This window comes from Schistocerca serialis, chromosome 11 (genome assembly GCF_023864345.2).
Source record: "Schistocerca serialis cubense isolate TAMUIC-IGC-003099 chromosome 11, iqSchSeri2.2, whole genome shotgun sequence".
NCBI classification, from domain to species: Eukaryota; Metazoa; Arthropoda; class Insecta; order Orthoptera; family Acrididae; genus Schistocerca; species Schistocerca serialis.
This window is the reverse complement of record NC_064648.1, coordinates 199,348,182-199,372,673: the sequence shown is the minus strand read 5'-3', so window position 1 is coordinate 199,372,673 and position 24,492 is coordinate 199,348,182. Positions and strand designations below refer to the sequence as shown.

At 41.6% G+C, this 24,492-nt stretch overlaps 1 protein-coding gene across 2 annotated transcripts in view; it reads right to left on the bottom strand.

Annotated features, from left to right (window-relative positions):
* Positions 1–9,465: 9,465 nt before the first annotated feature.
* The window catches only part of LOC126426848 (potential E3 ubiquitin-protein ligase ariadne-2), a 91,586-nt gene continuing 76,559 nt past the window's right edge, over positions 9,466–24,492 (bottom strand). For both annotated transcript variants that reach the window (XM_050088870.1, XM_050088869.1), the window contains exon 3: positions 9,466–10,663. Coding sequence is in view for 1 of the 2 variants with exons in the window: in XM_050088869.1 (XP_049944826.1) it covers positions 10,657–10,663 (7 nt within the window). In the remaining variant the exon portion in view is untranslated. The remainder of the gene's footprint in view (positions 10,664–24,492) is intronic.

Sequence of the window (24,492 nt, the reverse complement as noted above, 5' to 3'; positions counted from 1 at the left end):
CGAACCTGCAACCCTACTGTATACTGTCGGAAATAAGTGTCTTTATTCAGGGAGACAGTATACAGTGCTGTATTGTGGGAATATTCCAACAGAAACATCTGTGATGAAGCCCTGTTTCAATAATGGGGCTAAAGAATAGGATCAAGAAATCTGAAGAATCAGGTGAATTGGGTGGTGCAGCAGGGAGAGGGAGGTGGCCATTCCTATGGCAGATGAAGTTGCTGTAGCTGTAATCAACCATGCAGTACGCGCCTCAAATTTAGCAGGCAGTTTTCAAGCTATGTCACAGGAATTCTCTCTCCCTGGTCAACAGTTCAAAAGATTTTGTGGTGTATTTTACACGGGTATCGCTCTGAGATTCAGAATGTACACCAAATGAAGCCCCAAGATAGGCTACAATCCTTGACTTTGCCCTTCATTTCTTGACGCACGCGAAAAAGGATGACACGTGGCCGGGAAACTTTCTTTTACTCTGCACCGTGCCGTGATCGCACAGAACTGTCAACGTGCAGGATTCTATCTACCGCACGTTGTGTAGGAACGTCCACTGCATTCAGCTTATGTGACTGTGTGGTGCAGTTTCACGAGTTTCTCCAACTCGCCCATTTTTCGTCGAGGAGATGACACCTCGCAGGCCTCAGCTTTGCAAGAATGTGACTGTGTCCACACCACTATTTACACACAAGATGGGGCGACACCGCATGCCAGTTGTCAGGTAAAGTCTTTGATAATGATCGCATCATCTCTAGGCCTTCCAGATCCCCCAACCCAAATCAGAGTGACTTTCGGTTGTGGGGATATCGGAAGGACCTCATCTACCAGCAATGTACGTGGACTCTTCCGGATCTGAACGATAGCATACGACAACATATCGCTCCGATTACAGTGGATATGCTGTGACCAACTGTTGACCGTGCCGTGTTACAGAACAAGCTGAGTCGGGAGACCATATTGAAAACACATTGTAGCTTGTGACCCTATCCTAATAAATGAGCCGGAACCACTGCTATCGTGTCTTTGACGGTTCCCCCCCTTTCCTGCACCCACACCACATTCCGACTGCTTAAAGCACAATATTTTCACCTGGTGGCAGAAAGTGGTACTATTATTTTTTTCAGCATACACTGCAAGTACATCGACTAACAAATATACCTACAATGTTCCAGCGTCCTGTGACGTATGCAACCTGCACTGCAGCACTCGGCTCATCATCAGTTTAATTATAACAACCCAGTACATGTGCCAGGCTGCGAACGGAAACACGTCCGTATTTGACACGTATGCACGTTCTTTTAAACCTGACATAAGTTAATCCGTGACTGGAAGATTGGTTTTGTTTTGCTTTAGGGCACAAAAACAACTGGTGTCATATGCGCCCAAGTCAAAACTATAGAACACAAAGACAGAGAGGAGTTAAAAAATGACTACACATCAGTCCCAATTGACATAATAGAAGACACCTAAAAACAGGCAAGTGGAAAAATGGCTAAAAAAGATACCACACAGAAACGGAGGTCCAAAACTAAAAATTAAATGGTCTTCGCCATATTGCTATGGCGGATAAAAAGTAAGATGTGGTCGACAGCCTACGGGTCATTTGCCAAAACGGTGATAACTAAGACGGCAAATCCAAACGGGAACATAACAGGTTAAAAAAAATGGACATTCGATCAGGAAGTGGTGGACAGTTGAAACTCGAGTGCAATGTGTACGAAGTGGTGGGGTAGCACCACTTAGCATATGACAATGGCTAAAAGGGCAGTGCCCAATACGCAGCCGAGTTAAAATTATTTCCTCCTGGCGGGAGAACTCAGAGGAGGTTGTCTGAGCCACTGGGAGAGGCTTAATAAGCCGGAGCTTATTCCCATGAAGAGAGGACCATTGGCGATGCCTAAGGGACACCACCTCCTGACAGACGGCAACACAGAGATCATCAGGGGGAATACATGTACTCGTGGGCTGACGTACGAGGACTGCAGCTTTGGCAGCAGTGTCAGCAGCCTTATTTCCTGGCAGACCGACATGACCGGAGCCCACAGAAACATCACACTGGCTCCACCAAGAGTGAACAGTTGACAGTTTCCCTGGATCCGTGACTGGAAGATGTTCGTCAATTGAAGCCAGTTGCCTGTGAGCAAATACACTGCAGAGCTGGATTTGGTGGCTTCGTGATGCCATTCGTCAGTTTGACAAAGTGTCACTTATGTGATACATTCTTGCCTCTCTTACCAAATAAAATTTGGATAACGTGTCAAACTCAAAGTGAATGCATCAGTTACCTTTGGGGAAACAAGTAACCAACAGCTGTCATATAGGTTGTTTTCCAATTCATGTTACACTGTTCTATAGGTTGTAGAGGGGACTTCAGGGATCAGTTTTTACACAGGAGCCCACCTCCCGAAACATCGTCCGACGACACTACAGAGTGTCAAAGTTACAGGTGCCAGTGCCTGTAAATGTAGGCATACACAGGGTGATTCTGTGTTGATGATGATACAAATTTTCTAGGATGATGAAGAAGAATAAATGTATCAATCTGAGGTAAGGGTCCCGAGTTCGGAAATTAACGAGTCGAAAGTGTAAGCGAAAATCATTCTGATAACCTCCGAAAAAATGTGTGAAATGTTATGGGACTTAACTGCTAAAGTCATCAGTCCCTAAGCTTACACACTATTTAACCTAAATTATCCTAAGGACAAACACACACACCCGTGCCCGAGGGAGGACTTGAACCTCCGCCAGGGCCAGCCGCACAGTCCACGACTGCAGCGCCCTAGACCGCTCGGCTAATCCCTCGCGGCCGATAACCTCCGACAGAGGAAAAGTATATAGGTACTGTTCTCAGGTTTGCATTTTAGAGCCCCTGTTGACTAAACTTTTTTCTTGTTTTGGCTCATACTCTGAAAGTTGCCTATCCTTCAGAGGTATCAGAACTGTTTTCACTTATAACCTTTGACTTATTTGTTTCTGGTTTACAGACCCTTACCTCAAATTGATACATTTATACTTCTCCATTATCCTGGAAAGAGTGTTATGTTATCACGGAATCACCACGTATATACACACACACACATTTACAGGCACCGGCATCTATAAGATTGACGCTCCGTAGTGTTGTCATACGATGTTTGCAAAACCTGATCTACTAAATACCCTCCACAACCACTAGAAGTGTGTAACATGAACTGTGAGACACCTGTGTGCAGCCTGCTTCTATTGTAATTTTGTTTCCAATGGACCCGCAGTTCGATGTAAGTCGTGTAAAGACACTATGAATCAAGTCCAAAAAGCTGTTTTTTGTTGTTTTTTTTTGAGATGTTTATGTAATCACGACAGGCCTGTTTCAGCACTATTGCCATCAACAGGTGATCTGAAAGTAATGGTTGTATTAAATACTATTTTGTAGGGCAGACGGTAGCCTACTTGTCATATTCAGGCTATAACTTCCAACAAATATAGCCTGTCAAAGCTACGCCATAAAATAACTTTGAAAGACGTAAGAAAAAGGCTTAAGTGACTACCCGGCGACGTTATAGGTAAGTTAAGAATTCCATAAATGTACGGTTGTCAATCTCATAAGACAAGTAGGCTACTGTCTGCCCTAGAAAATAGTATATAACAAAGCTATTACTTTCAGATTGCTTGATGATGGCAATAGTGCTGAAACAGGCCTGTCGTGATTAAAAAAAAAAAAGAGATAGAGAGAGAGGGGGGCAGCAGCTTTTTGACGTAATTCATAATGCTTCTATTGTGTATTACTACTGTTGCCTTTACTCAATTTTTTTTCACCTCCATTAAACAGCTTAGAAATAAAAGGAAAAAACTGTAAAAATATGACGTCGCATACTTTTATTTTCAAACTTATTTCGTGGGTACCTTCTCCCCCACCCCTCCCAATTCTCGTGGTTATTTCCCCACCGTTTCCCTCCATTAACTTTGGAAATTCCTGATGTCTTCTTTTTGCGGCTGTGGTGGTGTGGTGGGTGGAGTGCTATGCTCTGGCCCTAGGCTCCCGCGTTCCAGACCCTCCAGATGGGCCCCGTGCCCTTTCAGCCTTCTATCAAAGTACCGGCTTATCCCCCAGGGCGGTAAAAGGCAGCTGAGGTGATAGACTCATTGCACTCCCCTCCCAGTGCCGTGACAAAGAAAGCCTGCACTCGAGCTGCAGTTGGGAAAATAGCCCAGACACAAGCTTGTGCTATCCAGTGGGTCCCCCCCCCCCACCCCCCCCCGGATCCCTCCCCATTCCTTCTTTTCCCCCATCAGTGTTATACATAGTTGTCTGTCTACAGTCTACAAATACTTTTTATGATATTGCAGGAGGCAAATTTTTAATTGAAAGCTGTTGTCTGGTATTGGCAGATAAATATTGCACTGCCCGTGTTGTTAACGACCGTGCAATGTTCCTTCAGACACGCACACACGTGTGCGTGTCCCAAAGAACATTATATCATTCTTCTTAACAACACAGGCCCTGCAACATCATATTTATCCATCGATACCGGGCAAAAACATTCAGTTAAAATGTCCTCCCCTTTACGGGAATTACATAATGTGTGTACGAGTACAGACTGTGATGCAGGAACGAAGACATATCGAAGTTTGGGTCTGGCCACGAGTTATGAACATGTAACCGAAGCAGATAAGATAGGACCGCATCGACCAGGACTGCACTGCAGCAGAACAGTGTGGCATCACACGACCAAATATTGTTTGTACGAAATTGTACAGGATACTACAACGAGTATCGAGACACTACATGTCATTCAAAATGTAGCTCTTTCGACACGAAATATGAAAGTCAGTTATCGTAACAATGTTAGATGAGGAAAAGTAAGTTGTACGTGTAAGTGGATATCAAGAGTTATATGACCTTCAAAATAAACATTGTATGAATGGTACCGGAAAAAGCAACATTTGGAAAGAAAATGCCAAGGAAGTGGGAGTAAATGTAATGTACTAATGGTTACAAATAACATGTTTTTTTTTTTTAATTTTGCGTAACGGACAATTATGTCTTTATTACTACAATTTTTTGCTACTTATTCTCTCTTTGATGACATCGTCTATTTACCACATCATTTTGCTATGCTTATCTACCTCGTGGGGGAATCTTTGACACTACCCAGTATCTGGATAGCATTATTTACAAAACTGCCTCCTGTACGAGGAAGGTCTCATAACTGCATCTCTTCATTGTCACACAACACTGTATCTTGTCCGAGAAATTTGTGGACAAAACAGATAGCAAGAACAGCATTCTCTACATATCAAGGACTGAAACAGATCCTGCAATAGTAAATCCTAAAATCCGGCACATATTTCTGAAAAGCTTTTCTGAAACTCTTCAGGTTCTTTTATGTATACAGGGTGTTACAAAAAGGTATGGCCAAACTTTCAGGAAACATTCCTCACACACAAATAAAGAAAAGATGTTATGTGGACACGTGTCCCGAAACGCTTAATTTCCATGTTAGAGCTCATTTTAGTTTCGTCAGTATGTACTGTACTTCCTCGATTCACCGCCATGATTTCATATGGGATTCTCTACCTGTGCTGCTAGAACATGTGCCTTTACAAGTATGACACAACATGTGGTTCATGCACGATGGAGCTCCTGCACATTTCAGTCCAAGTGTTCGTACGCTTCTCAACAACAGATTCGGTGACCGACGGATTGGTAGAGGCGGACCAATTCCGTGGCCTACACGCCCTCCTGACCTCAACCCTCTCGACTTTCATTTATGGGGGCATTTGAAAGCTCTCGTCTGCGCAACCCCGGTACCAAATGTAGAGACTCTTCGTGCTCGTATTGTGGGCGGCTGTAATACAATACGCCATTCTCCAGGGCTGCATCAGCGCATCAGGGATTCCGTGCGACGGAGGGTGGATGCACGTATCCTCGCTAACGGAGGACATTTTGAACATTTCCTGTAACAAAGTGTTTGAAGTCACGCTGGTACATTCTGTTGCTGTGTGTTTCCATTCCACGATTAATGTGATTTGAAGAGAAGTAATAAAATGAGCTCTAACATGGAAAGTAAGCGTTTCTGGACACATATACACATATCATATTTTCTTTCTTTGTGTGTGAGGAATGTTTCCTGAAAGTTTGGCCGTACCTTTTTGTAACACCCTGTATAACCTTATACTTTTTTCGATTGGTCGTATAATTCTGTACCGGGATAAAGTCTCATGAAATAGGCTTTTAATGGATAAGCTGCATCTCCGAAAACCACGTGGGGCAGTCGAACCTTTGTGTCTGGTAATTCTTTTGGGCCCAGTACGTTCGAGGTGTCTGCTTTAAGTTTCATTGACGAATCTGTCTGTGAAAAGAGTGCCGTCTCGCTATCGTTTCTGAGGTCACGACACGAGTGTTCACATATATAAATTTATAGTGTTCTTCCTCACATAACAAATAAACTATCATCGTACCTACGGCACTTTTTTCATTTTGCTCGGAGGTTGCCAAAGGACTTAGTTACAAAATCTGCAACGTACTGTTGCACCACTGCAGTTCAAATGTGATATACTAAACAGAGCTGCGTCGTGCCACACCACTCTCGCGCATTTCAGTTCCCCTCGGTGCAGTTTTACCTTTAAGGCAATCACTCGCGTAAAATCAGAAATTGCGGTTAGAGTCCCAGTCTGGCACAAATTTTCACTGTCGTCATTCCTTTACACAGCTGACAGTTGTCCATACTTGAAACTGCGAATGCATTGCGTGAATTACTTTTTAGTTTGTGTAGGACTTTGTGGCTGCTTGTAGTGGCCATAACTACTGTTCCAGTTAGGATACAGTACCGTCCACAGCTCATTACCGCTTCTCCACTATATGAGCGTATTTACTACAGAACACGTATTTTGGCCTTGTTACCAGTTGAACTTTTCTCTCGTGTAACAACTACTTTAAAAATAGAATGGGTAGGGGTTGTTTGGGGAAGGAGACCACACAGCGAGGTCATCGGTCTCATCGGATTAGAGAGGGACGGGGAACGAAGTTGGCCGTGCCCTTTGAAAGGAACCATCCCAGCATTTGCCCGGAGTGATTTAGGGAAATCACAGAAAACCTAAATCAGGATGGCCGGACGCGGGATTGAACCGTCGTCCTCCCGAATGCGAGTCCAGTGAAAAATAAAATGGGAACAGCCTCAAAGAGTCACTGCAAAACAAACATAAATAAAGGTAAAACAAAGGTGATGAAATGTGATCACATCAAATTAGACGATGCTCATGGAATTACATTACAACATGAGGAATTATGCTATTTGGGCAACAGAATAAAGCTGACGATGGATGAAGTAGAGAGCACACAATATGAAGACTTGCTATACCGTGGAAAGAATTTCTCAAAAAGAGGAAGCTGTTAACTCTGGACGTAAATTTAATTGTAGGAAGGTTTTTTTGGAGATATTTTTCTAGAGCAGAGGTGTCCAACCCGTGGGTTGCGTGTAGACTGACGCAAGTATTGATGCAGTCCGAGAAGTGAGTTCTATCGTACAACTGGGGGAGGGGACGGGGGGAGCGATGGGAAGAATCCGTGTTAAGTTACGATGAATTACGTATTTTCAATTTGAAACTCCTGCCACACGATTCTATTCTCCCATGATGTACTTGAAACTCAAGAGCCTCGTTTGTATCACTAGCCAATCTCAGACGTGCTGGTCTGTTATCTTCTGGCTACACCACTATCATGTGCAAATTTAGAGATTTAGAAACATATAATGAAATTAATTTATTGACATACAAGCAAATTATGTGTTATTTCTATGCAGTTGTGATACAGAACCTTTTCCACCCTAGTTATTATTACTGAAACTCGCTATTAGTTAGAAATCTTCAAGTGGATTGCTGCTATCTGCTGTTTGCTATCTAACGGTTCCACAAGCCTGTTATAGCAGGTTAATTTGATATCATTTCCATTGCTACAAGTAAGATCCACAGTTGAACATGAATGTCTCCACGAAGGGCTTTCAAGAAATCTTTTTACTTCTGTGTGCAATTTCTACCATAGCAGAGGATAGGTGCAAAGAAATGAGCTTTTATTCAATTCAGTTTCTTCACTCAATAGTCCACCGACTGGATTCATATAGGTTTGAATTACCGTCAATTCCAGGAATTCCTCAGAAGTCTGGATGCTGAGTAGGTGGTATCTCGTATTTTACAGAAATGAGGTCACTCAGTCAAGACCAAGTGTTACAAAGATTTCGCCAGAACTTGATGATGCCAACTGGGTGACAAATTTAGCATTTTTGGTAGATTTGACTGCTGACTTACATGACTTAAAACAGGTATCAATACGCTGTTTCAAACAATAAAATCATTTCAAATGAAATTTTGGTAAGCACATGTAAATGCAAACAATTTTTTTCCATTTCAACGTGCTGGCCAAACATAATCCCAAAGATGGGGTGAAATATGCAGCCATATTTTATTGTAAGATGCAAGATTTTTAAAATCGATTTCAGGATTTTCAAAAAAATAATCAAATATTTTGTATTTATGTGACACCTATTACAAACACTGCCAGCAGATCTGCAGATGGGCTTTATCGAATTGCAGTCTGACACCCAACTAAAATAAAAATTTGATCACATGCCTTTGTTGGACTTTTGCGAATCATACCCGCTCGGAGTTGTACATTACATATGTCTTATTTGTTTGGAAGCTCTATGTTTGTGAACAGTTATTTAAGAGTAAAGCACACAAAAAATAAAAATAGAATAAAGATCTCAGATGGAACACCTTGAGAACACCCTGGTAATTGCAACCACTTTGAGTGAACCTGATATTGATACATTAGTAAAATTAATTCCCTCTTGATTTTTTAGAATAAAGAATAATACTAAAGCCTAAATTACTTAAATTTGCTCTCTCTTTTTCCTCAGTGGTTACTGTTAGTTACTGGCCCAAAAATATTAATCTTCCCCAATCTGGGTCAGGCAAGCTAAAAGTTCGGACACCTCTGGTTGATTATAACCTTCTATGAAAGTGGAACACAGACAACAAACAGTTCAGACAGGAAGAAAATAGAAGCTTTTGAAATCTGGTGCTACGGAAGAATGCTGAAGATGAGATGGGTCGATCACGTAACTAATGAGGAAGTACTGAATAGAACTGGGGAGCAAAGAAATTTGTGACACAGCCTGACTAGATGTAGGGACTGTATGGTAGGACACTTTCTGGGACATCAAGAAATCACCAATTTAGTACTGGAGGCAAGAGTGGGGGCTAAAAATTGTAGAGGGAGACCAAAAGATGAATACAGTATGCGGATTCAGAAGGATGAAGGTTGCAGTATTTATTCGGAGATGAAATGCTTGCACAGGATACAGTAGCACGGAGAGCTGCATCGAACCAGTCTTCATAATAAAGACCACGGCGACGAAAATAACAATATGTAAAACGCATATTCACCATTTTGACTGCCTGTTATGCAAAACAAATGTTCATAGATTAGTCATCACTTAAAATATGTTCACGTCTCACAGCTATGAACACACAAAACTCACCTATGATGGGTGTAGAGGTCTTAGGAAAAAACAGTGTTTCGCATAACAGGCAAACCTCATGTCCAGTAATGTATGACAGAGCTTATATCTCTGTACGATATCACTTATACGAAAATATCAATGATAAACTATATCGTTGTGGATGCGTTTGCTTTTTCAAGCTACTGCCAGTGAGTAATCACAAAGAACTACCCCAATTACATTCTCGAGGGCAATATTGCCATCTGCATTCAGAAGTGTCCCTAGTAAAAAATTATTGTCACTAAATTAAAAGTAACAGCTCCAGCTGCAGAATAGGATTACAACACACAGTTTCAAAAAATGGCATCTTCACATCAGTTTTCACCAGCTCAAAACTTTCTTCCTTTCCAAGGAAAGACTAAACCCCCCTTCAATAGACATACAATCTACATACATGGCACAGTGTAAAAGCTTTCTTTTCCCCAGGACGACATCAGTCACAGAGATACGAAAATGATATAAAAAAATGCCCTAAGGCACAGTTCTTTTTGTAACTGTGTAAGAGGTAAAACATCACAATAACAGTAAGTGCTAACTGGTAGTACAGCATAAAACACTAAGATAGGAAAGCAAGTATAGTAATCGGGCAATTAAACAGTCTAATAAGTACATTATGTACGTTTTTCAGGTTTTATAGTTAAGCAAACAAAATACAAAACTGTAACAGAAACTACACTGCGTCTGACGAGATCCTTACTAAAAGTAACACAGCAAAAGAAACTGGCTGAAAACCGAGGATGCATTCCGTAGGTGCACAGTGAGTGAATCTGCCGGTGCTGTAGCAAGTGGACATTCTTTGGTAAGACACTCTATCTTCCAGCTGCCAAAAAAAATGATTATGGGAAACTTATCACCTTTAGTAGCAAAAGACTGCTACCCCTGTCAACATTGTGACAAGTATTTGTTATGCAATACCACAGCAATCTCATTCAGTGCTTCCCACAAATCCCATCTCGCACAGGCACCATACGAAGCACAGCAAACTGTCAACAATATCTTCACCGTCGTCATCGTCGTGTCCGTAATAAAGACTATTCCACGAGTGAAGACAGGTGGGTGGTGTTTCTTCTATAAAATCTTCTCTCCCTGAGACCGCTGCAGCTCAGTCCACTACAGCACGTGATCATCCCCTGCACACACAAACATAACATTACATTTATAAGTGTAAATACAAAAATTTTAACCCTTTTAGCGCCTGGCTTTACATTAACGGTACACTTGACACGACTAGACTTTTACCGGTTTTCTCGACAGCAGTTAGTCTCTACATACAGTGTAGGGAAGCAGCCTACTCATGCCATATAAAATTCATATGCTTTCCATTGCGTGCCAGCGTAGTCTGCTGTAACTAGCTATGACATGACGAATGTTGCACAATACCTTAAAAATAAAATAAATAATCTGAAAAGTTAATAGCATGTCAGGAATGATGCTAAAGTAATCACGTATTAAGTTTCAGTTTAGCAACTTCAACAGTTTTCGAAATTTGGACGCTTTACGTAAAAATCATCAGCGCAACAGGAAGGAGCTAGAGACTTCAAAATTTATATTCAGATTCCTTTTTCATTGTAATTTAGTGGTACAGCACAGCATGCTGGATCTCACAAAGTAATATTTTGGTTGAAATTCATGATTTTCTGTTTTTGTATCCTAAAAATTCGGAAGCAAGATAGATTAAGTAAGTGATTAGATACAGCAAGGGTGTTTAGATTTAGGTAGAAGGGAGATACGCTATAATAACAAAGATGTGAGAAGTTTCAAAAAGGTAGCTATAAAACTATAGCTGTAGTGTCTCTCCAAAGGGCAAGTTCAGAGCTCACCTATTGCGTGCAGTACAACTAAAAGAATTCTCTCGCGAAAAGTATTTAACCTAGCCACATTAGAATTTTATTATAGATTACCTGTGTGCTGATTGCACAATTAAATCGAGAGCTTCATTGGCCTTCAGCGAATGAAGCAATTAATTATTTAGTAACTTGAAGTGGTGGTTTACTAGCCCCAGCGGTGGGTTGAGAAGGCAAATGCTGTTGACTGCGCCTTCGGCGGTCCCCACCGCGCCTATATAAATAAGAGCGTGCGAGCTAGAGTAGGGTCCAGTTCTCTTCTAGATTCGTATCAGCACACACTCCGTGTCAGAAGCCGCGTCACGTTTGTTCAGTTGCAAGGAACAGCCTCGGATGCCGTATTACGTAACTCGATATGCACTTAACAGTGAGTTCACATTGGGGTAAAGAGTTAATAACGGAACAACTTCAGTGATTTATTCTCAGTTGGTATATGTCATATTTTCACGTGTTGCCGCAGGGCAGACTTTCTACCATTACTAGCGTGGCGTTTGATGAGTATTAACATCAAATTTTGGCGAGCATTCACTCTAAACATTTACATCGATAACGATTATTGAACAGTTTCGTTATCTAGGGATAATAGAAACCGCCCAATAGACTCTGAACAGCTCTGATGCTACAATAGCTGATATCGGTAATCATTTGTCCGGAATTTAACGCTTTATCGTTTTCAGAATATAGTGAAAATCGTTATAGTAAACTGCATTTTCTATGAATCCCAGACATCATCCAAAATCCTCAGAGAAATGAACTTCAATAATCAATAACTTTTATTCTCCATCAGAGTGGGCACAGTGAACTCTAATTACAGGCATCACTTTGTGGTTACCAACATTGTAGTTAGAGAGCCTGTGTTGAGAACGGCAAACAATATATACAGGGTGGCGCACGAAATGTGTTACCATTTTGTTTTTGGATATAAATTTTATTGTCAATACAATCTGAAAGGAACATATACTACAATGAAGAGCCGTCCATGGAGATTTGTTCTAACTCAGGACATGCTCAATATGTCCACCATTCCGTTTCCTAACTTCCTTCAAACGAACACTGAAGTTAGTGATTACCCTACGGCACATGTCCCCCGTAATTTCACTGCAAGCTTGATGATTAAGTCTTCTGAGCTCCATTAAATCACGTGGACATTTCGGGAAAATTTTTCCTTTAGGTACCCCCAAAGAAAAAAGTCACACGGATTGAGGTCTGGACTACTGGGGGCCAATTTTGTCCGTCATTGAAGTGACCTGGAAACCTGAGTGAAATGATCCACATGTCGAAACGCTCCTGTAAAAACTCCAACATAATGTTTGCAGTATGTGCCCTTGCTCCATCTTGCATGAACCACTGCGTGTTGAAGGGCAAGGCAGTAGCAAGAAGCTGTGGAATGAAGCTATTGCGAAGCATGCTCAAATAACGCTCGCTGTTCACAGCTTCTTCAAAGAAAAAGGGTCCAATATGTGACTGGAAATTGTTGCCCACTTTGTAATCCTCAGAGCATAATGTTGTCGTTCATGAAGCACTTTCGGTTTTTCAGTGGCCCAAAAATGTACATTTTGTTTCTTAACCACACCATCTAAATGAAAATGCGCCTCGTCTGACAACCAAACGTTGTTGAGAGTTTCTTCCCTGTCCTCCGCCCACTGAGCAAACAGTAGTCTCTGCTGCTTGTGTTCTTCAGTGAGCTTCTGTGCACAGGTCATCTTGTATGGGTACATATGGAGGTCACTTTTAAGAATGCGTTGAACGGAGCGTCTGGATATTCCCAGTAGCACTGCTGCCTTTCTACATGATTTCCCGGGACTTCTCTGTACAGCAACTCGTACTGCTTCAATATTCTTCGGCGAACAAACAGGCTCGGGCCGAGGTCGCTTCGCTTCCAATACTGTTCCTTCCTGTACAAATTTATCGTACAACCTGTGGATGATCTTCTTGCAAGGGACCCACCGTGTGTTAAACTGTTGTCGAAAATGCCTCCGAGTCACAACACGGCTTTTCGTTTCACGAAAAAGTAACACAATTGCCGACCGTTGCTGTGTCGTCAGTCTTCCATTGTCAGCCATTGCTTCTTACTAGTCCCCTGGCGGCAGTATCGTGAATTACACGTCATTTCGTAACTCATTTGTTTTTCCAATCTCTGCTGGTACTGCTGCAGAGATCCCAGCGGGATATCTAATGTGCGTCGTAAATTGTGAAAGAAACAATTGGTAACACATTTCGTGCGCCACCCTGTATATAATAATAACATTTATTTTCCACCCGCCGCCCCACAACAGGCTGAACACGAATAAAACCAACAAATTGCAAGGACAGGTTCCTGACTGGATACGGAGGAAGAAAGTCCTACGAACATGTGTTCAGAAATGCTCCGTTGCTACGTTAGATGGCGCCGACAAATGGAGGTTCCTCTGACTGTGCGTTCCTCGTGTGTCGCAGGCCGTAACATTGACACAGCGTACTGTAAGCATGATCCGGTATTTATGTCAGGAACAATCCGAGATGGGTGTCTGTGTACGGCCAAGCTGATAGAAACAGTTGAGAGGCAGCGTGACTGTACCGAACCGAGTACCGTAAAAGACACCGACATCACACAACGTGTCAAGTCCTTTTTGGGCACTTGTGCGATTGCAGGTCCTTTCAGACAGGCGAACATACAAGATGCCAGTGGAGGACCTGGTTTTACCGGATATTGAGACAAACCCCAGTATAAGCTCCAGGCAAATGTATAACACTATCTCGGCTTGTTCCTGATATGAATATCAGACCGTTCTGCTACTTAACAGTATGTTGTGTCAATCACACAGCCTGCAACACACAGTCAGAGATACTTTCATTCATCAGCACCGTCTACTGTGCCAACAACGGATTTCCAGACACATGTTTATTGGACTTTTTTTTCCTCCATTTCCAATCAAGAATCCGTCCCTACAGTTGGTTTTATTAATGTTCACCCTGTTTAATCTTGTTATGCTCATTTAAGGATTGTTCAGCATCTATCCTTTTATTCCACTGTTAGTCATTGTGAGAATAAGTCTATTACTGGAAACAACTGGTGTCTGAAGTTAATCATTTTTCTAAAGCCTGAATCTGATCACAGCATAGATTTTGAGTAGGTATAAGTATTGAAGTATTTTATCACTCCAGTTCAAAAGCTATAAATAGTTCCTTAATACACCAACAATTTATTTAAATTATACAACCTTATTTGTATCGCACTTTCAGCCTTGCATAAAAGTACACTAATGAGAGCACTATAATTAACTTTATGTGTCATCCTACATGGGGCATTCGATAAGTAGCAAAACACATTTTATTTCTCAGCCTGTTTCAGTTGGAAAAATGCAGAATTTGTTGTGGGGTATCATGGATTATTCTTAGTTCAGTCCCTAAAGTTTCATGAAGATCCAATAGATGGCGGCACTATACGAGGGGCATTTGAAAAGTCCGTGCAAAAATAAAAGTTACTTTCGTGTTTGGGGTAAACCTTTATTTTTCGATAGTCTCCTTTTAGACTTATACACACTTCTTCGAACTCTGTTCTAATTTGTTGATCCCTCCCGAATAATAGGAATTGTCCAAGTCTGCAAAATAGCTATTATTTGCTGCAATCACCTCCTCATTTGAATAAAATCTTTGTCCCCTCAGCCATTTCTTCAAATTGGGGAACAAATAGTAGTCCGAGGGAGCCAAGTCTGGAGAACAGGGGGGATGTGAAACGAGTTGGAATCCTATTTCCATTAATTTTGCGACCACAACTGCTAAGGTGTGTGCTGTTGCATTGTCGTGTTGGAAAAGGACTTTTTTGGGGTCCAATCGTCGGCGTTTTTCTTGCAGCTAGGTCCAATAACGATGAATATTATGCACCTGTAATAGTTTTACCCTTTTTCAGATAGTCAATGAGGATTAAACCCTTTCGAATCCCAAAAGTGAGTCGCCATAACTTTTCCAACCGAAGAAGTTGTCTTCGCCTTTTTTGGTGCGGATTCTCCCTCGGTAACTCATTGTTTAGTTTGTTATTTTGTCTCAGGAGTATAGTAATGTATCCATGTTTCATCCACAGTGACGAAACGACACATAAAGTCCTGCAGATTCTTTCTGAACAGCTGCAAGCAATCCTCGCAACACTTCACACAATTTCGTTTTTGGTCAAGTGTGAGCAATCGTGGAACCCATCTTGTGGATAGCTTTCTCATGTCCAAATTTTTATGCAAAATATTGTGTACCCATTAATTGGAGATGCCCACAGCACTAGCAATCTCACAGACCTTAACTCTTCTGTCATCCATTACCATATCATGGATTTTATCAATGATTTCTGGAGTCATAACCTCCACAGGGCATCCAGAACGTTCAGCATTTCTTGTGCCCATATGGCCACTCCAAAAATTTTGAATCCACTTATAAACTGTTCTAATCGAAGGGGCAGAGTCGCTGTAATGTTTATCAAGCTTCTCTTTAGTCTCCTGAGGCATTTCGCCTTTCATAAAGTAATGTTTAATCACTACACGAAATTCTTTTTCGTCCATTTTTTGACTATCACTCGACCTTGATTCCCACAAATGCCAAACACAAAGAAATAGACCAATATGGCTGAAATTTGGTGTGCGTTGTTTCCAAAGATGCTACTAACTAAAAACGACCTCGATACGTGCCAGTGGTGCCATCTCTCGGACTTTGCACGGACTTTTCAAACACGCCTTGTATGAGGTGACAGATCTCCTGAAGTTTTCTGACTCGGCTTCAACTACAAAGAGTGAGCCAGGAGGTACATAAAACCCTAAATCAACAAGAAAAACACTTCAATGTGGACTGTGACCACAATTGTTTGGTTATGGACTGTGGATTAAAAATGAAGAAACTGCAAAAAGGTAGGAAATTAAGCAGATGGTTGCTGAGAATTTCAGAGGAAGCATTACGCAATAGTTGGCTAGAACAGGGGAAAGGAATACAGTAGAAAATGAATGAGTGGCTCTGAGAGATGAGATACTGAAGGCAGCAGAAGTCCTTGGATAACACACGAGGTACTGAATTTAATTCATCATAGGAGAAAATACAAAAATTCAGCAAATGAAGCAGGTGTAAGGGAATACAAACGTTTAAAAAATCAGATTGGGAGGAAGTGCAAAATAGTTAAGCAGGAATGGCTAGAGGACAAATGTAAAGATTTGAAGCACATACTGTCTCCAGGAAAATTAAAGAGGCCTTTGGGGGAAAAAGAAGCAGCTGTATTAATATCAAGAGCTCAGATGGTAAACCAGTCCTAAGCACAGAAGGGAAACCTGAAAGGTGTAAGGAGTATATAGAGGATCTATACAAGGGAAATAAAACTTGAAGGCATTATTATAGACAGGGAAGTGGACGTACATGAAAATGCCACGGCAGATATGATACTGCGTGAAGAATTCGACAGAGCTCTGAAAGACCTGAGTCGAAACAAGGCCCCCAGAAGTAGACAATATTCTGTCAGAAGTACTGATAGCCTTGGAGGAAACAGCCGTGGCAAAACTCTTGCATCTGGTGAGCAAGATGTATGAGACAGGTGAAATACCCTCAGACTTCAAGAAGAATGTAGTAATTCCAATCCCAGAGAAAGCAGTTGCTGACAGGTGTGAAAATTACCAAACTATCACTTTAATAAGTAATGGCTGCAAAATACTAACATGAATTCTTCACAGAAGAATGGAAATACTGGTAGAAGCCGACCTTGGCAAAGATCAGATTAGCCTCCAGAGAAATGTAGAAATACATGAGACAATACTGACCATATGATTTATCTTAGAAGATCGATTATGGAAAGGCAAAACCTACATTTATAGCATTTGTAGACTTAGAGAAATCTTCTGACAATGTCAACTGAGATACTCTCTTTGAAATTCTGTAGATAGCAGGGGTAAAACACAGGAAGCAAAAGGCTATTTACAACTTGTACAGAAACCAGATTGCAATAATAAGAGTCAAAAGGCATGAAAGGGAAGCAGTGGTTGAGAAGGGAGTGAGATGGGGTCGTAGCCTATCCCTGATGCTATTCAATCTGTATGCTGACCAAACAGTAAAGGAAACAAAAGAAAAATTTTGAGTAGGAATTGAAGTTCAGAGAAAAGAAATAATAACTTAGAGGTTTGCTGCTGTTACAGACACAGAAAATTACTCGGAAGAGCAGTTGAATGGAACCGATATTCTCTTGAAAGGAGAACATCAACAAAAGCAACACAAGGCTAATGGAATAAAGTCGAATTAAATCAGGTGATGGTAAGGGAATTAAGATTAGGAAATGAGACTCTTAAATTGGTAGATGACTTTTCCTGTTTTAGCAGGAAAGTAATTGATGATGGTAGAACTAGAGAGAGGATATAAAATGTAGGGTGCCAATGGCAAGAAAAGTACAGGGTGTCCAAAAAGTCTTTCCCTGATTACACAAACTGATAACTCAGGCTAGAAGTAAGGTACAAATATGAAAGTGGTGTCTAATTGTTTACAAACTATCAAAGTTTTTTTCACACATCAGTAAACTTCCACATGAGCACCCTTGGTAGCATGCAGCACATCTACGCGATATTCAATTTCCGTCCACACATTAGCCAACATCACTGGAGGGATCGATTCAATGACTGTGATTATCCGTTGCCGCAGGGTTTCAAGATCTGGTACACATGTTCAGTAGACCTCATCCTTCACATAACCCCACAAAAAGAAGTCTAATGGGGTTATGTCAGGAGAGCGTGGAGGCCAAACCGTTGGCCCATCACGACCAATCCATCGCCCAGGAAAGGTCATACCGAGGTACGCACGGACGTCCAAACCCCAATGAGGCGGTGCACCGTCTTGCTAAAACAAGACATCGGGGTGACACTGAAGCAGCTGAGGAACAGCATACAGCTGCAACATGTCCAGATACACTGCAGATGGTAGCCTCAGCGAAGAAGAATGGTCCGATAATTCGATCGTGCAATAGCGCGCACCATACATTCACCTTTGGACTGCCTCTGGTGCACTCCATGACCTCGCCAGGGGGTGTGAACCCCAAATTCGCACATTATGGTGATTCACTACTCCACTGACAAAAAAGGTCGCTTTGTGGGAAAAGGCGATTCGTCTGAGATAACCATCATCGTCCTCAATACGTGATAGCATTTCGACCGCAAAGTCATATTGACGTGTACTGTCATTGGGCAACAATGGAAGTGGAAGTTTACTGATGTGTGAAAAAAACTTTGATAGTTTGTAAACAATTAGACACCAGTTTCATCTTACTTCTAGACTGAGTTATCAGGGAAAGACTTTTCGGACACCCTGCACTACTGAAGAACAGACATTTGTTAACATTAAATATAGATAAAAGCGTTACGAAGTCTTTTCTGATGGTATCTGTGTGGAGTATAGCCATGTATGGAAGTGAACATGGACAATAAACAGTTTACCCAAAAACAGAATAGAAGCATTGAAAGTGTGGTGCTACAGAAAAATACTGAAGATTAGACAGGTTGATCATGTAACTAACAAGGAGATACTGAAGAGAATTGGAGAGAAGAGGAATTTATGGCACAACCTGACCAAAAGAAGGGATCAGTTGATAGGACACAGTCTGAAGCATCAAGGGATCACCAATTTAGTACTGTAGGAATGGGCGGGTGGTAAAAATTGTAGAGGGAGACCAATAAAGCAAATAGATTCAGAATGTACGTTGCAATAGTTATTCAGAGACGAAGATGCTCGCACAAGGTAAGAGTAGCATGGAGAGCTGCATCAAACCAGTCTTCAGACTGAAGTGGTTGAGTGGGCAGTATTGTTTGGCATCTTGACAAAATTTGGAGTGGACTCTAAAACAGAGGGAATTATCAAATATATTCTAACACAGACACATCCAAAGGTATAAACTAAAGGAGATCTCTCCAAAGAGTTTTTAATTAAAACTGGAACTTGACACGGTGATTGTTCCTAGTTATCTTCAACTGTGTGTTAGGTAAGGTCACCTGAGAATGGTAAAAAGAATTAGTCACAAAAGGTCTACTGAAGAAATTCACATTGAAGAATCAAAGAATGGTATTAGAGTCAGCTGCCTTGCATTATATTACATAACTTCTTCTTTCGCAGGTAAACAGCTCGCATAAGCTCATAATATGACATCTGCTTTATACTTTTACAAAATGAGTTGCAAACAGTGTATTACTTGGTTCTTTTATATGGATTGACAACAAGCCTGCTTTGGCATTTATGCCATTTTCAAACACACCTGTTGATACTGCATTTCATAAGCATTGTATTCTACGTGCATGTAACAGTATTGTACAACTTTTATCTTATATTATACATACGCCTAGGTAGAGTGGCATCCATAAAACATCTTGCAAGGTAATTTCTTTTATTTATTGTGTTGTTAATATTGGTTATGTATTCATCTTCTAGAGAAATGTATAACTTTCTAACAGTTGTCAAATGACAGATTGTTCCATTGATGCATTATGAAAGCTATAATTTACTTGTAAACATAATGCATCAATTGAATGATCTGTCATTTGACAACAGTCAAAAATTTACACAAAATTACTATTGAAGCTAAATGCATGACCTATATTAACAACACAGTAAATAAAAGAAATTCCATTCCATTATGTTTTATGGACGTCATCCATCTAGACATACACTATATGATCAAAAGTATCCGGACACCGCAAAAACATACTTTTTTCATATTAGGTGCATTGTGCTGCCACCTACTGTCAGGTACTCCATATCAGCAACCTCAGTAGTCATTGGACATCGGGAGAGAGCAGAATGGGGCGCTCCGCGAAACTCTGACTTCGAATGTGGTCAGGTGATTGGGTGTCACTTGTACAGTACGCCTGTCCGTGAGATTTCCACACTCCTAAACGTCCCAAGGTCCACTTTTTCCGATGTGATAGTGAAGTGGAAACGTGAAGGGACACGTACAGCACAAAAGCGTACAGGCCGACCTCGTCTGTTGACTGACAGACCGCTGACAGCTGAAAAGGGTTGTAATGTGTAATAGGCAGACATCTATCCAGACCATCACATAAGAATTCCAAACTGCATCAGGTTCCTCTGCAAGACTATGACAGCCCAGCGGCTGCTTGAAGATCAATAAAATAAAATAACTTCAACAGACATAAGCCTGTAAAACTACATATGGCACCGTATGTCCTCCGTATGTCATCTAATTTTCAACACCCTTCTGTAGCAACACACCTCATATGCTTCGATCCTGTTATTTTGCAGAGTGTTAGCCCGACTAAAGCCAAATATTAGATGGGTAGATCAGAATAACTAATGAAAAGGTACTAAATCAAATCAGAGAAAAGAGCTAGGAAGACTTGTGCACTTAGGGTTCCGTACAAACTTAATTAGGTATACAGTTCATCCATTCCGGGAATCGAGAATCTCGACTGTTTTTTCCTGTTGTCGACATTGATACTGGCAAGATGTCGGTTCTGGGGATTCCAAAATTTTAAAAATGTCTCAATTTGAATAGTATAAATGTGAAATAAAGTCATACAGGAGGCAGGCAACCATTATTATAATAATCAGTCACGCTGTCTGGGTCACAATGGTAAAAGTCTGATATCAGGCAAGGAATGACTCTATTGCTCATATGAAGCGTTTCGTAATTTTTTCCTTTAAGTGAACTGTGAAAGCTGGCTTCTTGCTAAATTTCACGATTCGACTCAAACGTGAAATACCAAATAGGTTTCGACGAGGGGGTTCGTAAGTATCAAAATGTATGACCGTATCTTTTGACTGCAGTGACTTAGAAGATTCACATCTTACACAGCTGAAGGACCACAGACCTCAGTGTGTGACATAAATTTCACCTCGATACGTCTACGTGTTACTGAGAAATTTTTTTTGACTGAAGATGGAGGGGGGAGAAAAGAAAGGGAAGGGAAGAGACTATCGATGTCAGTTGCAGCGGGACTTCGTGCGGAACGAGTGGCAGTGAGTGAAAATGTGTGCCAGACCAGGATTTGAACCTGGGATCTCCTAATTACTAGGCAGTTGTATTAACCCTATGTGCCACTCACAGTGTTTTTGCAACTGTGCGGATTAGCTCGGCACGCTTCTAGGCTGACCCGGGTTCTCACCCAGCGCGACCTGTCCACGGTCTCCGTCTGCGTCCTCGGTGCTCGCTACTTTGAGATTCCCGCAGGAGGTCGGACATAATTAAGCATCTGGACTGAATCTGGTGGCTCCGTTGCCCATTGAGGTGAATCAGTTACACAAATGTGTGGTGACTGTTTTTTTGGACACGTCTGAAAGTACAGACAGATTATGCAGCGTGTACATAAAGTCTGGGAACATTTTCAATTATTTATTGCGCAAGAACCAAACATTGTACACATATCATACATATGTCATTTTGAAGAGGACCCTGAAACTTTTTTTCCCCCTCCCGTTCATGTATACCACCAAAGCGTAGTTTGGTAATTTGCTGATAGTCAGTGCTAGTCAGAAACGTGTCGAATTCAGGTGCAGAGCGAGCTTCCTATGTGTCAGAGTTCGACAAAAGGACAAGGAAGGCCATTTACCATTGGCAAAACAAATTCGTTGCGACAGGTTGTTTGTGCCCCACAAGGGGGAGGGGGCGTCCCAGTGTGAGTGAACTGAATCTGGAGTGCGTACGAGAAATCGGTGCGTTGTGCATCCCGTGAACTCGAAATGGCTACAACGGCAGTGTGGAGAGTCTTGTGACAGAAGCTGTCTGTGAAACCATTCAAATTGGAGCTAGTGCAGAAGCTCAATGATGACGACAAAGACAAGCATTTTAAGTTTTGTTTGCAGTTGCAACAATTGAATGAGGATAGGGATGGCATTGTGGATCGCTTAATTTTTAGTGAGGAAGCCACTTTTCACACTAATGGGAAAGTGAACAGGCATAATTGTCCAGTTGGGGTACGAAGCATCCACACGAATACATTGCATTTGAATGTGATTCCCCAAATGGAAACGTCTTTTGTATCTCGTCACGTCTAAAACTGTACGGGCCATTCTTCTTCACCGAGAGCACTGTCACTGGATATTTCTACTCGGACATGTTGCAGTAATGGCTGATGCCTCATATGCAATCGGACTCTCCGATCATCTTTCAGCAGGCTGGGTCTCCACCCCATTTTCATTCGAAAGTTCGTGGATACCAGAACACGGAGCTGCAGCATCGACGGATCGGCCGTGCTACAGAAAGGGACAGCTGCTTCGTGAAATGGCCTCCCCAATCACCAGATCTAACTCCGTGTGACTTTTTTCCTTTTTTCTGTGGGTACAAATTAAAGATCTGGTTTCTGTAGCACCTCTACACGTGATGTAGCAGAGTTCCGGGAGAGAACAGGGGAAGCGACTGCCACAGTCGACGGCGCCGTGCCGGGACAGGTACGGCAAGAATTCGATTACCCTATTGACGTCTGCCGGATCCCTTGTGGTTCACAAATCAACTGTTTGTAAAAAACAAAACTTTCATAGTTTCTCTTCAAAATGCAATCTGTACGATGTTTAATTCTTGTGCAATAAATAGTTGGTGTTCCCAGACTTTACGTACACCCTGTATTAGATGTATTTTTTTGTTCCAATTAATCCATAGTGAGATCCCCTAGAATGTGGAACATGTCAAAATACAAGGATACACAATAAATATTTACAAAATAAGAACAGATATGCTAATGTACCTTCCACAGAGCCTAAATGAAATTGCCGTAGTGGATGTGGAACCGGAAAAATAAAAAAGAAATTCTTAAGCATACTTACATTTAAAAGAATATATAACTTGTCACCAAATATTAAATATTCAATACACTCGGATGAATTTGATAATTCTTAGGCTGTTGTAGCCACGTATCATCAAATAAATAAATAAAATAAAAACATTTTACAGCAGCTATTTACAATGATCGCATTACTGCACAGAATTTGTACAGAACACTGATTGTACACAATATTCACATTAAGTGATATTATTAATAACACGCATGATTCAATCATTTCTGCTAAGAAATTCATCAGTGGAGTGGAAGGAGCAGCCACCAATAAATCCTTTACACTCACTTCAAACGGAACTTTATTATTAGTTAAACTTTTTATGGCTGCTGACATGTTACTGAAGCACGAGTACTGCTGGATAGCGGCCACCTTTCTGAACCAAAGTGACTGACTTTAAATCTTTATGAAAGTTATTCTTATGTCCATTATAATTATCCGGGCTGTTATGCCGTGGTCGGTTGATGAATTCTGTTCAATTCTCAACGTTTCCTCGCCGACTGCGGGAGACATCTTCAAGGGGGTCCGTAGCTCGTTGGAAGGTCCAACACACCCACTGGCTCGCTACTGACTGCCGCTAAATTCCGTGTCCGCGCGCTCCCACGCCGCGGCGTGACGTCACGTGTTTTAAAAACGTCAGTGCAATTGGCCGCTGCCGTCGATCGCCGTTACCATCACCCAGTAGTGGACGGGTGGTACACATCTTCTTTAACACCGGCATCCATATACCGTTTAATTTCACACCCTCCTCCTTTCGGTTGAAATTATTTGGGTGTTTAGCTATTTCGATTGCCTCCCTGTAGAGCCTTTCGTAATATCTGCTTGTGGCCGCTAGTACTTGCGTCTCCTCTAAACGAATATTGTGGTTCCCTGGAAAGCGTGCTCAGCAACAGCTGATCATTCCGTTTCTCCTCTTCTACAGTTGCCCTTGTGCTCTTCCAGATGTTTAGAAACAGTTCTCTTTTAGTGGTACCCACATAAACATCTCCACAGCTGTATGGGATCCTGTACACTCCAGGTTTTTCCAATGGTTTGCGAGCGTCCTTGGCATGCTTAAGGTATTCCTGTATCTTCCTTGTGGGCTTGTAAATTACGGTAATATTCCGCTTCGTCAAGATCCTGCCTATTCTTTCCGTTACATTTTTACATTTTTAACAAACGGCAGGAAAACCTTAGATTTTGCAGTAGCCTGTACGTCACTACGATTTCTGCATGGCTGCCTCAATGCACGTTTTATTTCGGCGGACGAATATCCGTTCATCATTAGTGCATTGTGGGGATGTTCCATCTCAGCGATCGACGGCGACGGACAGCGGCGAATTGCACTGGCGTTTTCAAAACACGTGACGTCACGC